Here is a 12851-nt window from a genome sequence, read left to right as displayed (position 1 = left end):
GTGGCATTTGTTCGTAAGAAACATTTGAAATTCTTTGTAAACAAATACGTATTTCCTTGTTCGTCTGATGCAAAACTCTGCAAAACAGAGATTATGAGTGTGAATGCTGTATATACCTACGCAGTTAGGCGGGCGGAGTTTAACCCTGAACCACATTCAACACGAGCCTGATAACAAAGGGAACCGCCCATCTACACTCCACAGTGCAGCAAATCAAGCGTTCCTCTTGACTTTCAGGACCGTGACGTGCCGCACTACAGACGATAAAGTGCTCTGATGGGGCTGTTATTGTTCGATTGGAAGAGTTGGGGGGAGGACAGTACTTTTGTGTTCATTTTTTGGGGGGGGGATGTAAGCTACCATTAACAAGACACTTTAACAGAGATATTCGCAACATACGTTGCCAGATCTGGGGGTTAATCGTCTGTGTTATTGGTACGCTTTACAAGTCAGCAGGTCCTAAGAAGCTGATGGATGCGCGGGTTTCTGACTTGTTCAGCTCAGGAAATGGACACGGCTCTAACAACAAGCCGGGAAATGGCTCTGGCTCCGGCTCCGGGGCTGCCTCCAAGAAGTCTGGTGGAAAGAACAAGAAAGCAAAGACTCGTTTCTCTCGCAACTTGAGACCGAGCAAGAACACCCCATATCTACCTCCGGAGGTACGACTGGAATTACTACATCGACGCAGAGCCTACGCCGTGGGGTTACGGCGTAGGCTCTGCGTACGGCGCGCGTCAATGTAACGCGGGACCATAAATCAGCCTTTAGCTTCACCTAGTCCCACCGCAGTGACACGTAGCTAGTCGTCGGTGCAGGGAAATGAATGGTGTTTGTCAAGTTGGACTGGGATTAGGAACCTATCATTTAAAAGTGCATTTTTACTTCGGTTTCAGAGCAGTGCTGCCACATGTGCGTCGATTAAAAGTCCCTTGGTGTTATTACTGAGCAGGCTAGTGTGTAGCCAGTTAGCAGAGGAACAGCTGTGTTTGTAAACAGGGGGGCGGTGGACTCATAATGCTGACATTCAGTCACAAATGACCTTGTTTGTTCACAACAGCACAATAATTTGATAGTATGGTTGCTTTAACTCAGTGTACCTAAAAACACTCTGAACTTTATATTTATTAAAATATATGATTCTACTCATTTATATTTTTACATACGAATAAATATACATTTTCCACTGTACACATTTAAATTCATTTATTTTTTAAATGTTTTTAAATTAGGTTTATATTATTTAGTAAATTAAAATGGATCATATTAAATTAAAATCATGTTCAGGAAACTGACTTCAAATTAAACAAAAGGTTTTGAAAAATTATATAAATACGTAACAGAAGAAGTATTAAAATATCAAATTCAAAACTTAGAAATTGAGCATTATGTTTCTCGGTTGTGGCATTTGTTCATAAACATTTGAAATTCTTTGTAAACCAATACGTATTTCCTTGTTCGTCTGATGCAAAACTCTGCAAATGCCTGACATTCAGTCAACAAATGACCTTGTTTGTTCACAACAGCACAAAAATACTTTGATAGTATGGTTCCTTTAACTCAGTGTACCTCAGATATCAATATAATTGTTATTTCCATCAGAAACACGAAACCAATGTCCACATTAAGCCACGTTATTACTACTTTTTATTACGGAGTCAAATTAAAAACAGACACTATGGACATATCTACTGACAAGGTTTATTGCTACAGGTTGTTTTTTTTTTTTAAACAATATTTTTATTAATTTTGCACTTTTACAAGTAAAGAATGGATACATAATATGATCCACAGAAATAACAAGCAAAACAGGCAAACAAACAGAACAAACAAAAAAAAAAAAAAAAAAACACCAGCTCAGATCCATATAAATAATACCCTGGGTTACAGTAAAAATGTGCAGTATGATCAGTCAAGAAAATCCCTTCAACATGATATTAGAGACATCAGGCTCTACATAGTTCAAGTAGGGCTCCCAAACTTTATAGAATTGGTCTGTTTTTGAACGTAATATACTTGTAAGGTACTCTAATGGCACTAGATCAAACACCACTCTTTGCCAGCCTTTAACAGTTGGTACTTTTTCATTGATCCACTGCAATAAAATATTCTTCCTCGCTGCATAAGTAAGAATACAATACAGCCTCCTATTATGTTTTGATGTTAAGTGCTGTCTTGGGAGGCTCAATACAAGAGATACGGGCTCCATCTTCAGTTTTAAACCCAATATCTTTTCTATTTCAGATAGCACAATGTGCTACAGGTTTTTTTAATAAGTGATATTATAAAATGTAAAGTTGTCCCACACACTAGTTAATTCTGACTTAGTTTATTTACAGCGTATTTCACAAATTTCTGTGCTTTTGTCTAATAACACAGAAAGTGTCTGTGTGTAAAGGCCAACCTTGCAGTTTGTATTGCTGGCAGAGACTGCCTGCCTATTCACTGCTCATTCACACAGGTCGCTTTTCTTTTTGTATTTAAACAAATTGGCACACTGTTGTCATACTTCTCTTCTGCCTGTCTGCTGCTGTTCCTCTTATTACTCTCTTTTATTTTTCTCTCTTCCCATCTCCCAGGCCGAGGAGGGAAATATAGAGTATAAGGTAAGCAAATCAGCTGTCTTTTATTTTCCTCTAGTTCCATCATGCTTTACTCCAAGCGTCATTAATTGCAGTGATGTGGATTTTATAAAGTTCATCATTACAGTCAATCAGCAATGCATGGGTAATATGGGGGAGGTGTTAAAGTGGAGCATGCCTGTGGAAATTCCACACCACATTGGATTAGCAGGAACATATTGAGTATCTGAACAGCTGCACCTTATAGCTTATTTCAAATTTGTTTCACCTCAGTTGTTAAGTAGTCCTATTTAAAGTGTTTTTGTTTCTTTTTACTTATAACACAACTAATTAAAATAACACAATTATATTTGCATTATCTAGATCTATTTGATTTTAAACTGTTTCTCTTTGGTTCAAGCAGTGATTCTTATCTTTCCCTTTACTAGCTAAAGCTGGTGAACCCGACACAGTACCGCTTTGAGCACCTCGCAACGCAAATGAAATGGAGACTGCAGGAGGGTCGAGGCGAAGCCGTCTATCAAATCGGTGTGGAGGATAATGGCATGCTGGTGGGTCTGTCTGAGGAGGAATTGAGGGCATCACTAAAGACACTCCACAGACTGGCTGAAAAGTAAGTCCAAGAAGTACTTTTTATTTATATTGCATTTTGATTTCCTCTTTAACCCACAGTGGAGTACTGGAAAATTAAAGCTGAGCAAAAACAATGGTCTGAAGTGCAAAAACAATGTACTATTGATGTATTAAAATGATTTTTTTGTTGTTGCTTTATAATTTAATTTTTTTCCCCTCTCTCTAAATAGAGTTGGCGCTGACGTTACAGTTCTCAGAGAGCGGGAGGTGGATTATGACTCTGATGTGACTCGTAAAATTGCTGAAGTTCTCATTCGGAAGGTTCCAGATGACCAACAGGTTTGTTGTAGCTGCTGCAAATACATTGTTTTTGGAATCCCTTTCATGTTTACATTCTCTGGAGTTTTAATTTTCTTTTTTCCTCTTGCTTTTTGTCCCCCTGCAGTTCTTAGACCTACGAGTGGCGGTGCTAGGTAATGTGGACTCGGGCAAGTCCACTCTGCTGGGTGTTTTGACACAGGGTGAGCTGGACAATGGACGGGGAAGAGCGAGACTCAACCTATTCAGACATCTGCATGAGATCCAGACTGGACGCACTTCAAGCATCAGCTTTGAGATTCTTGGGTTCAACAGTAAAGGAGAGGTGAGAAAATACCCACTTCCGTCAAATAAATAATATTTAGACAATTAAAGTGTAATAAGAGCATTAACTGCATTACTATTACAGATGTAGAATTCCTCTGCCTGATTCCCATAAAAAGGTTAATTCAGCAAGCCATTGCTTCTGCAAGTAATGTTTGTAAGTTATGTCTTTCCTTCCTATTTTTCTAGGTTGTGAATTACAGCGAGTCTCGAACGGCTGAGGAGATTTGTGAGAGTGCCTCCAAAATGATCACATTTATTGACCTGGCAGGTCACCACAAGTACCTAAAAACCACCATTTTTGGCCTCACCAGCTACTGTCCAGATTTTGCGATGCTGGTCGTCAGTGCAAACACAGGCATTGGTGAGCATCAATTGATTAAAGTGATGGCAGTTTAACTTTACAAGTGTTTCACCTGACTATTCAAATACACCAAACTGGGAATCAATCCATTGGCGGCTGGTAAATCAATTTTGCAGGATCAGTCTGACACAAGAGTGAAATGTCAACACTCTTGCTGTAGTTGACGAAACCAGCTGAAGCTTGGCACACTGCACTGCAGGCAGGTTATAACTGAGCTTGCATAACAAACCAGCCCTCCAACCAAATCCTCTTCACCCCCCACCCCCATCCTCTACCCCTACAATCTGTGTCTAGCACGGCTTGTCCCAAAATATCTTAAACAGTATCCATTCATAATGCAGCTCGACACACAGAATAGAGTTCTGCGTGTGACTTGACCCTAAACCTGATACCGCAAATGCACGACTAAGCAAATGACTTTCCTTGCTGACTTTGAAGAAAGCTATCACAAAACCATTGCAGGCATTGACCTTTTTGTATAGGGACAAGTTTTGTTTTTTTCTGTAATTTGTTACCATCATTTACAGTTAAATTAACTAGTAATTTTGCATTTCCTCTAAACTAAAATTTTGATTCTCCATTTATTAAAAACTTTTTTCATGAAAACCTGATGTCCCAGCCAAAACAGGCAGAGGCTAGAATAAACTATTTCTTTGGGTATAAAAAAAAATTCAAATGAGTCAACGTGTTACAGTCCTTCAATGCTTTTAAAAGAAAACACATCAATAATAATTGATATAAGTTTGCCATAGCATGTGTAACTTTCATGATATTATTTATCGATTTTTATCCATAAAAATAATAAGCGGCATTTTCTTGAATTGATTAGCGAGTGTAAAATTTGCAGATTTTTTTAACCTCCTTTTTTTGGCAATAAAACAACCTACAGCACAGTACTTTAAGTCACTTTATATATGCCTGTGTTCCCATAGTTGCATATGCATTGCTGTGTTTATCTCTGCTCTTAAAGAGGCCCAGAAGAGTAAAATGAGGTCAGGAATGAACGTCATCTTAACTACGCCAGAGACAGGAAGGGACATGCTGTCTGCAACCCAAGAACTACAGCTTTAATTATGCAACAGAGTAAATGATATGTGTAATGCATAGGGAGCGTCCCAGGTGGTTGTTTAACACGCCAGAGTCAAAAGGCAGATAAGCATACTATATTTTTTTTCCTTCTGTCTTTTTTTAAGGATCAGATGCTAACATTTTACTTATCTTTACTTTCAATCTATTGAAAATAACATAATTACCGTTGAGCTCAAAACATGGGAATACATTTGAATTCTCAATTTGTCTGTGAATACATCCTGTGGGACGGTATGCTTGAAGTATTTGTTGACATAGTACATTCAGCCCATCAGGACTACATTCAAAATGTCCCTGTTTCTTGGAAATGTCACTAGTTTTGAAGAGTTTCTACTTCCTATTCTGGACAGGATAGACTTTAGGGGACATAGTTACAATACATAGTTAAATATTGTCTGTGCTGCTATGCCATCTGCCACCTGTGTACATCATGGTAAATATCACCTGCTCTTATCAGCCTATATACACGGTATTGACTAATGATAAGAAATGTTATTTTAGGTTATGAGGCTGTTTAACTGTAAAGATAAGAAAGTGTCCGGCTCCACAATTACAGACACGATTGACCTGAGCTACTGTTATAGCGTCCCTAGAACATGTTATTTAGATTACTGTTCTGGTCCCAAGTATTTTTTTGACTGAATTATGTCCAACTCTGCAGCAATTGTGAAAATATTTCTTCTTTAACTTTTAGTGTTGGTCTTTTTGCAATGGACCTATTACACACTTATACTTAAGCAATTGACCAACCGGTGGGATATAATTAATTCGACAGCTTTATAGCTTTGTGTATGTCATACAAGCTGCGTAAATTACTTTTATACATATGATATACACAGTTCTCTGTACCTGCTGGTTCTGTTAGGTCCGAGTCAAAGCCTAGATCAGGATCTGTGGAGCATATGCACAGCACCCAATTTGAGCCCAACTGAATGCATTTAGTATGATTCCAGTCATACTAATGAGTTTTTGTGAGTTTGAAAATTGTGTAAATCTATGTAAACGTACTCCAAGATTGAGGGAAGCTCTTTGCGATGTGGGTAGAACATAAACTTGGCAGTGGGAGTTAGTTATTTATTTATTGTCTTAATATCCTCTTCTGAGGTCTGTCAGTGTGGAGTGGTTATGTGCCTTATTTCATTTCTTTCTTATTTAGTGCAACTTGCCCTGAATCAAAGTTCAAATAAACATAGCCTCTCTATGCTTAAGTAAGCTGAAGCCTTAAAATTGAAAGTGCATCTTAAATTTAACCATCATGCCCTACTTCTCCTCCTTCTTGCCCTTTTACAGTTGGTACGACTCGGGAGCATCTGGGGCTTGCTATGGCCCTGAAGGTGCCCATCTTCATTGTTGTCAGTAAAGTGGACCTCTGCACACAGGCCACTGTGGAGCGCACAGTGAGGCAGTTGGAGCGAGTCTTGAAACAGCCGGGCTGCAACAAGGTGCCCTTGGTCATAAGCAGTACAGATGATGCCGTCACAGCAGCACAGCAGTTTGCCATGACTCCTAGGTATGACACATTTACTGTACATTACAAAATGAAACGAGTATATGAACCTGGTGTTATGCAGAGGTGTCAAAAGTATTCACATTCATTACTCAGGTAGAAGTATAGATACTAGAGTTTAAAAATACTCCTGTAGAAGTTGAAGTATCAACTCAAGTTTTTTACTCAAGTAAAAGTATAAAAGTACTGGTTTCAAAACTACTTAAAGTATAAAAGTAAAAGTAATGTAAGGGGGAAAAAAGCCATTAAGGACAAAAGCCATTGAAAATGAATGCATCTTAGTATAATGCTAATATATTAAAGAACCATATATGTGTACTACTGAGCATTAAAGGAGCTGTATGTAAGAGCAATAATAAAACGAATCATAAAATGACCCCGATATGTCAACAGACATTTAAAAATCATGTTCATTTCAAATACTTATGTCACTGACAACAGCACTCAAGCCAGGATATTCCAGTTTAAAAAGAGGAGTTGCAGCCCTCAACTGATGTTGATGTTGTCATTTTTTGTTTTGGCCTGAAGCTCCACCCTCCACCTATCTCCCAATCACTAAGTCAGTATTGTTTCGGCATCCGGGTTGCCAGCTCGGCTCTAATTATCGCAGCCATGGCAGCATACGTTCCTGCTGCATTCTGCAGCCTACCTGGCAACCTCTGGTCGGGGGGAGGAGGGGGAGGGTACACGCCGCTCAACAATATTTTGAAAGTGACTGCAGTACCAGTTTTGGACATTTCTTACAGACGGCTCCTTTAACGTGTTTCAGAGAGCAGGAGATATGATGACAAGTTGCCTATAAGTATTGTAATGGTGCAAAAAGTCAAACTTCAGAGGCATGTTATCATTTATCCTAACCTTTATTGGAATGTACATCCAAGTTTAGTTGCAGGAATCTGAGGGAACGGATGTAAGAACAAAACTGGACAAGAACATCTGAAACAACCACAACCAAATTCACTCAATCCGGATGGAGCAATTTAACTGGATAGTTTTTTTTTAAAGGCCGAAATGAAATAGAGTAACGAGGCTGTTTTTAAAATGTAAGGAGTAAAAAGTACAGATAATTGTGTGAAAATGTAAGGAGTAAAAGTAAAAAGTCGTCTGAAAAATAATTACTCCAGTGAAGTATAGATAACCAAAATTTCTACTTAAGTAAGGTAACAAAGTATTTGTACTTCGTTACTTGACACCTCTGGTGTTATGTGTTCTGACTCGTCTGCTCATAAAAGCAGGCTTTAGAAACTGGACGCTAATGTATATGTATTTTTGCTCCCCCTGGCAGTATAACGCCGATCTTCACCTTGTCCAGTGTGAGTGGTGAGAGCTTGGACCTGCTCAAGGTCTTCTTCAACATTATCCCTCCTCTCAGCAACAGCAAGGAGCAGGAAGAGCTAATGCAGCAGCTAACAGAGTTTCAGGTATAACCTGTTAATCAGAAGCTGGCCATCACTTCCTCCAGGTGCAGCATGCATATTGATTTTGACGTAATTCACAGCAGAGTGCCTCTTCACAGGTGGATGAAATCTACACAGTTCCAGAGGTGGGAACAGTGGTGGGAGGTACTTTGTACAGGTGAGTAAGCCAAAAAAGCCTTTTTTCCATTCAAGTTGCACTTTTCTGAGTGGGAAATCTCCCTAACCCCAGAATCCTCTTTGATAATGCAGCGGCATTTGCCGTGAGGGGGATCATCTTGTTGTGGGCCCCACAGAGTCGGGGCAGTTTCACAAGCTGACTGTTGGCAGCATCCAAAGGAATCGCTCAGCGTGCAGGGTACTCAGGGCTGGTCAAGCTGCTACGCTCGCCCTGGGCAACTTCGATCGGTCGCTACTACGCAAGGTCAGACTCTTGTTGTGCTGCGTTGTTTACAGTGTGTCCCTCCCTAGTATATTTAAAGGTTCTGTTCTGTATAACCCGACTAATTATTATTTTATATCTGAATAATACTTGTATGTTTCCCACTTGCAGGGCATGGTGATGGTGAGTCCAGAGATGGACCCTACCATCTGCTGGATGTTTGAAGCTGAGATTGTGCTACTCTTCCATGCCAAGACCTTTCATAAGGGATTTCAGGTTACTGTGCACATTGGCAATGTGAGACAGACGGCCACTGTGGAAGCTGTGCACGGCAAGGTTAGTTTAACTCACTGAGGTACTTGAAAATGGGTTGTTTATCAAATTTGTTACAGTTTGTACTCATTACATTATTATTCACTGGTTTTGGTAATAATGAGAACTTATGGAAACTCATTTAACTCAGTATTTTCAAAGACCTGAATTGGTTCTGCATTCCTTGTTGCCCCAAGGCTCTATTTTTTCATCTTGGCTCAAGATGAGTTAAACACACCACATGTCCATGTGGGTGAGTATGAAAGGGGTGAAGGTCATCTACTGTGACAGAGAGACTGTGCTGGAATTATAAAAACAGAACCAGTCAAAGGAATCAGAGACAAACTGAGTGTTGGTTTTGTTAAAGTTTGAAACCAGTGGAATATTAAAAGTACACATAGGTTTTAACAGCTATTAAAGGATAATATCGGTGTCATTTTAAAGGGAAATCGTGGGAAAACAGGTATGTTGGACCATTGCCAGACTAGAATATTTTAAGATCTGGCATAATAGGCCATCTCAGATCATTCATTTATTATATTAATAATAATCCAACTAAGAACATACTTGTATTCTTGAAGTTTCTGATGAAGCTTCTCTCTGTATTGTAATCTTGCCATGCTCTGAACACTTTAAACATTCATAAGAAGTTTGTTGCATAAGGCTATGCCCCTGTTATGTTCTCTCAAACTTTTACCTTTCACTCTCAATCATAAAAGCTGAAGCAGCCAACAACTGTTTTCACAAAGTCTTTCAGCCCACTCCTGTTAAAGGTTCCCACTGCTTTTTTTGTTTTGTTTTTCGCCTTTAGTAGTAGTGAAGAGCTGTTTAGTTGGCTTTTTCCCCTCCCTCTCACAGTGTGGCATTGTCTTTCTTTTATATGTCCACAAGGCTTACATTCACGAGTGACACTGAACTCTCAACAGTTTCCACACTCTTTCACTCTTTAATGGATTTAGTTCAAATGCTAAACAAATAACAATAATCACTTTAAAAGTATTTTATGAAAAGAGAGTGTTTGACAGGTTTACATTCAAAATGACTCAATATTCAAAAGCTCTGTGTGTTATCCTGTTTGCTTTTGAACAAAAATAAGAAAACACCAAGGTTACCTTTTAACTTTCAGTAGTTTAGTATTTATAACACAGCACTATTTCATGCTTTTGTAGTCACGTTAAATAACTAATCACCTCGGATCATAATGCTCTTTTTTGTTTGTTTTGTTTCTTCATATGATGCATCACTATCACAGGAGGAGCTAAGGACCGGGGAGAAAGGGGTGGTTCTCTTCAAGTTCATTAAGCACCCGGAATATCTGAAAGTGGGGGCTAAGGTTCTCTTCAGGGAGGGGGCAACCAAAGGTATTGGTCACGTCACCAAGCTGCAGCCCATTGCCCAGTACTGACCTGCCCGCTTGGAAGATAAGGAAGCCTAAAACAGCATCCCACCTCTAAAAAGAAGGTGCTTTATAAATCACTTTCTACTTTCTCCAAAGGTCCATCTGAACTTTCTTGCACAGCACATCCTTTCTACGGGATCTTGTTTCGTGTCGTTCCAAAGATTTGTTACTCTCAGTACTTTCTGTTCTTCAGCCTTCTTCTAAACGCAAAAAAAGGTGATATTTTAACCTGCCTTCTGCTTTCTGTTGGAGTATTAAAAGTACTGCCTTTCTTGGCATTTATAAAAGGAAACCCCTCCACCACCAGTATGACTCACTGCCAGCTGCCAAAGTGATTTTTGAGCATATACATAGTTGCAATTGCACAGATCAACAAGCGGTAAACAGGAGGAAATGTTCACATCTGTGTTAAAGTGCTACTTGCTAAGTTTACACCTATTTGCACTCATAGCACACACTTCAGAGCTGTTGCTCTGCACACATTTGCACTGAACTACACATGCCAGTGTTGATATGTCTGTGTCAGCTTGATTTGAAAAGTATGAGTTAGTAATATGGTGTAATTGATACCGTCTATGTGACTATAGGGCAATGTTACTGGTGGCCTGCAGCTACTCTGTTACCTGTCTGGATAGTGCCTGGACAAACTTCTGATCTTGCGTTTTGAATTTCTCCAAGTAACTGATGATAAATGATCTGAGCGGACAGCAACAGTGAGATCCATTTGTAAGCATCAGGCACATCTTGCCAGTTGGATAGAAGCTAAAACATTTAGCTTCATGCTGTGCTGCTGTGAAGTTCACTCTTAGAACACGAACGGGAGCAGTGTTACGTCTACAAAGTTAGATCTTGAACTTGAATTTCAGCCTGCAGTACATCACATCAGCAGTCACCATTTTTTCTGTCGTATTTTTCTGTGTCAATGATTGTTTATTCACATATAATGCCTCAGGATAGCGCAGGGAGATTGCAACAATCTTTGCCGACTATCTTCAAAGTGCTTTAATTTCTCAGGTCAGTGTAGATATGGTAGTAGACAGCATTCCACGTTCACAGAACCACTCTAGTTGAGGTTTCTGTTGTTGAGTCGGGCACTAGAAAGATTCTCGTTTCTTCCAAACATATTTTGGATTTTGTAATGGCGTGTAACGCTGTCCACTAATGCAGCTTTGTTTAAAATCAATGATATTGGGAGTACTCAATGTCAGCTCTGAAGTTACTGATGTCACAAACTTTGATGGGGTCGAACACAGTGCCTGGTGGAACCACCAACTGAGCAGCCTTCCATTACTGCCCAAAGTTTTACAACTTCGGAAAAAAGAAAAGAAAAATACTTACGTTGGTGCTACTTCTATAAACAGGTTTTGATATTTAAACAACTTTAAAAATGAATGTTAATTAATACTCTGGTCAAGGTTCACCATCTGTCTTATTATTGTATGTTGACATGATTGGTAGACAAATTATTGTTCCACAGAATTCAGTCATACAAATGACAACTTTTAATCTGTTCTCTTTTTTACCACCTGTATCATTCAAACACAGGAAATGTTAATAATGCACTTCAACTGCATTTTATAGCTTTCATAAAAAAGTTTGGGTGTTTGTTTTAATGTTTCGTATTTGTATTTTATAGATTTCTAGACATTTTAGATTTTACACATGCAAATTCACATTTTTTACTGTTGTGGTTTTCAGCTCTGGCTCATCTTCTCTTCTGAATCAAGTTTAAGGCCTGTTTTCCTTTTAGCACAGTGTAATGTTTTGATCATTCTTTGGGTGAAATGCAATATTTATGTACAGATACAATTTATCATGATGTACATAATAAAAAGTTCCTAAACTGTTGTTTTGTTTTTTAAAGCAAAGATGTTCTCTGTTTTTAATATATTTCATCACACACAAAGACATCACTCATTGTAAAGTGCGGAGTTTGAAAAGGTAATTTCCTGATAGGGCCCTTCTCTTTTCTGCTCATCTGATGCAAGACAATGCAAGATGGATTTACCTGATCACATCACTTATGCATTTTAGATCACAATTTAACCAAAGAATAACAATTAAAGAGGAAAAAAGAAAATGAATGCTAATTTCTTTCTTTTTCTAGTCTCTTCATAAAAGCTATGCCAAGTTTTAAATTAACTTGCTTTGCCATTCAAACTATTGTTTTTACATTCACTTTTTGAAGTCATGGAGTTCTCTTCTACCCTATTTGTTTAGTTTTGCATGCGCTCCAGGGTAGTTACCAGTACTGGGAATGGGACTAGTATTTAATCCTAACGACAATCGAAAGTATTGTAAGGTAGCAAAATATTGATGCTTGATATATCTAGTTGCACTAAATATATCCATTCTTTTTCAATATATCAGTCCGATATTTCAATAACAAGTTAGTGCATCTTCGTGATAACAGGCTTGTGGGTTCTTAAGGCTGATTTATGGTTCCGTGTTACACCAACGCAGAGCCTATGGCGTAAGGTACGCGGCGACGCGCCGGTACGGTGCGCGTCGCCGCGTACCCTACGCCGTTGGCTCTGCGTCGATTTAACGCAGAACCATAAATCAGCCTTTACAGTTTCAGTGTATCTG

At 38.9% G+C, this 12851-nt stretch overlaps 1 protein-coding gene across 1 annotated transcript; it reads left to right on the top strand.

Moving 5' to 3' along the window:
* Window positions 1-285: 285 nt before the first annotated feature.
* Window positions 286-12106, top strand: gtpbp2a (GTP binding protein 2a). Its single transcript, XM_061744722.1, has 12 exons — window positions 286-659; window positions 2577-2603; window positions 3008-3192; window positions 3383-3491; window positions 3598-3795; window positions 3984-4158; window positions 6538-6757; window positions 8040-8175; window positions 8271-8329; window positions 8422-8593; window positions 8723-8887; window positions 10116-12106. Exons 1-12 carry the CDS (start codon window positions 471-473, stop codon window positions 10266-10268), a joined length of 1788 nt encoding a protein of 595 aa, XP_061600706.1. The 5' UTR covers window positions 286-470; the 3' UTR covers window positions 10269-12106.
* The last annotated feature ends 745 nt before the right edge of the window (window positions 12107-12851 follow it).

The sequence above is a fragment of the Cololabis saira genome, chromosome 17 (genome assembly GCF_033807715.1).
Source record: "Cololabis saira isolate AMF1-May2022 chromosome 17, fColSai1.1, whole genome shotgun sequence".
Taxonomy (NCBI): domain Eukaryota; kingdom Metazoa; phylum Chordata; class Actinopteri; order Beloniformes; family Belonidae; genus Cololabis; species Cololabis saira.
Note: the sequence above shows the minus strand (reverse complement) of the source record. Positions and strands in the feature narration are given on the sequence as shown.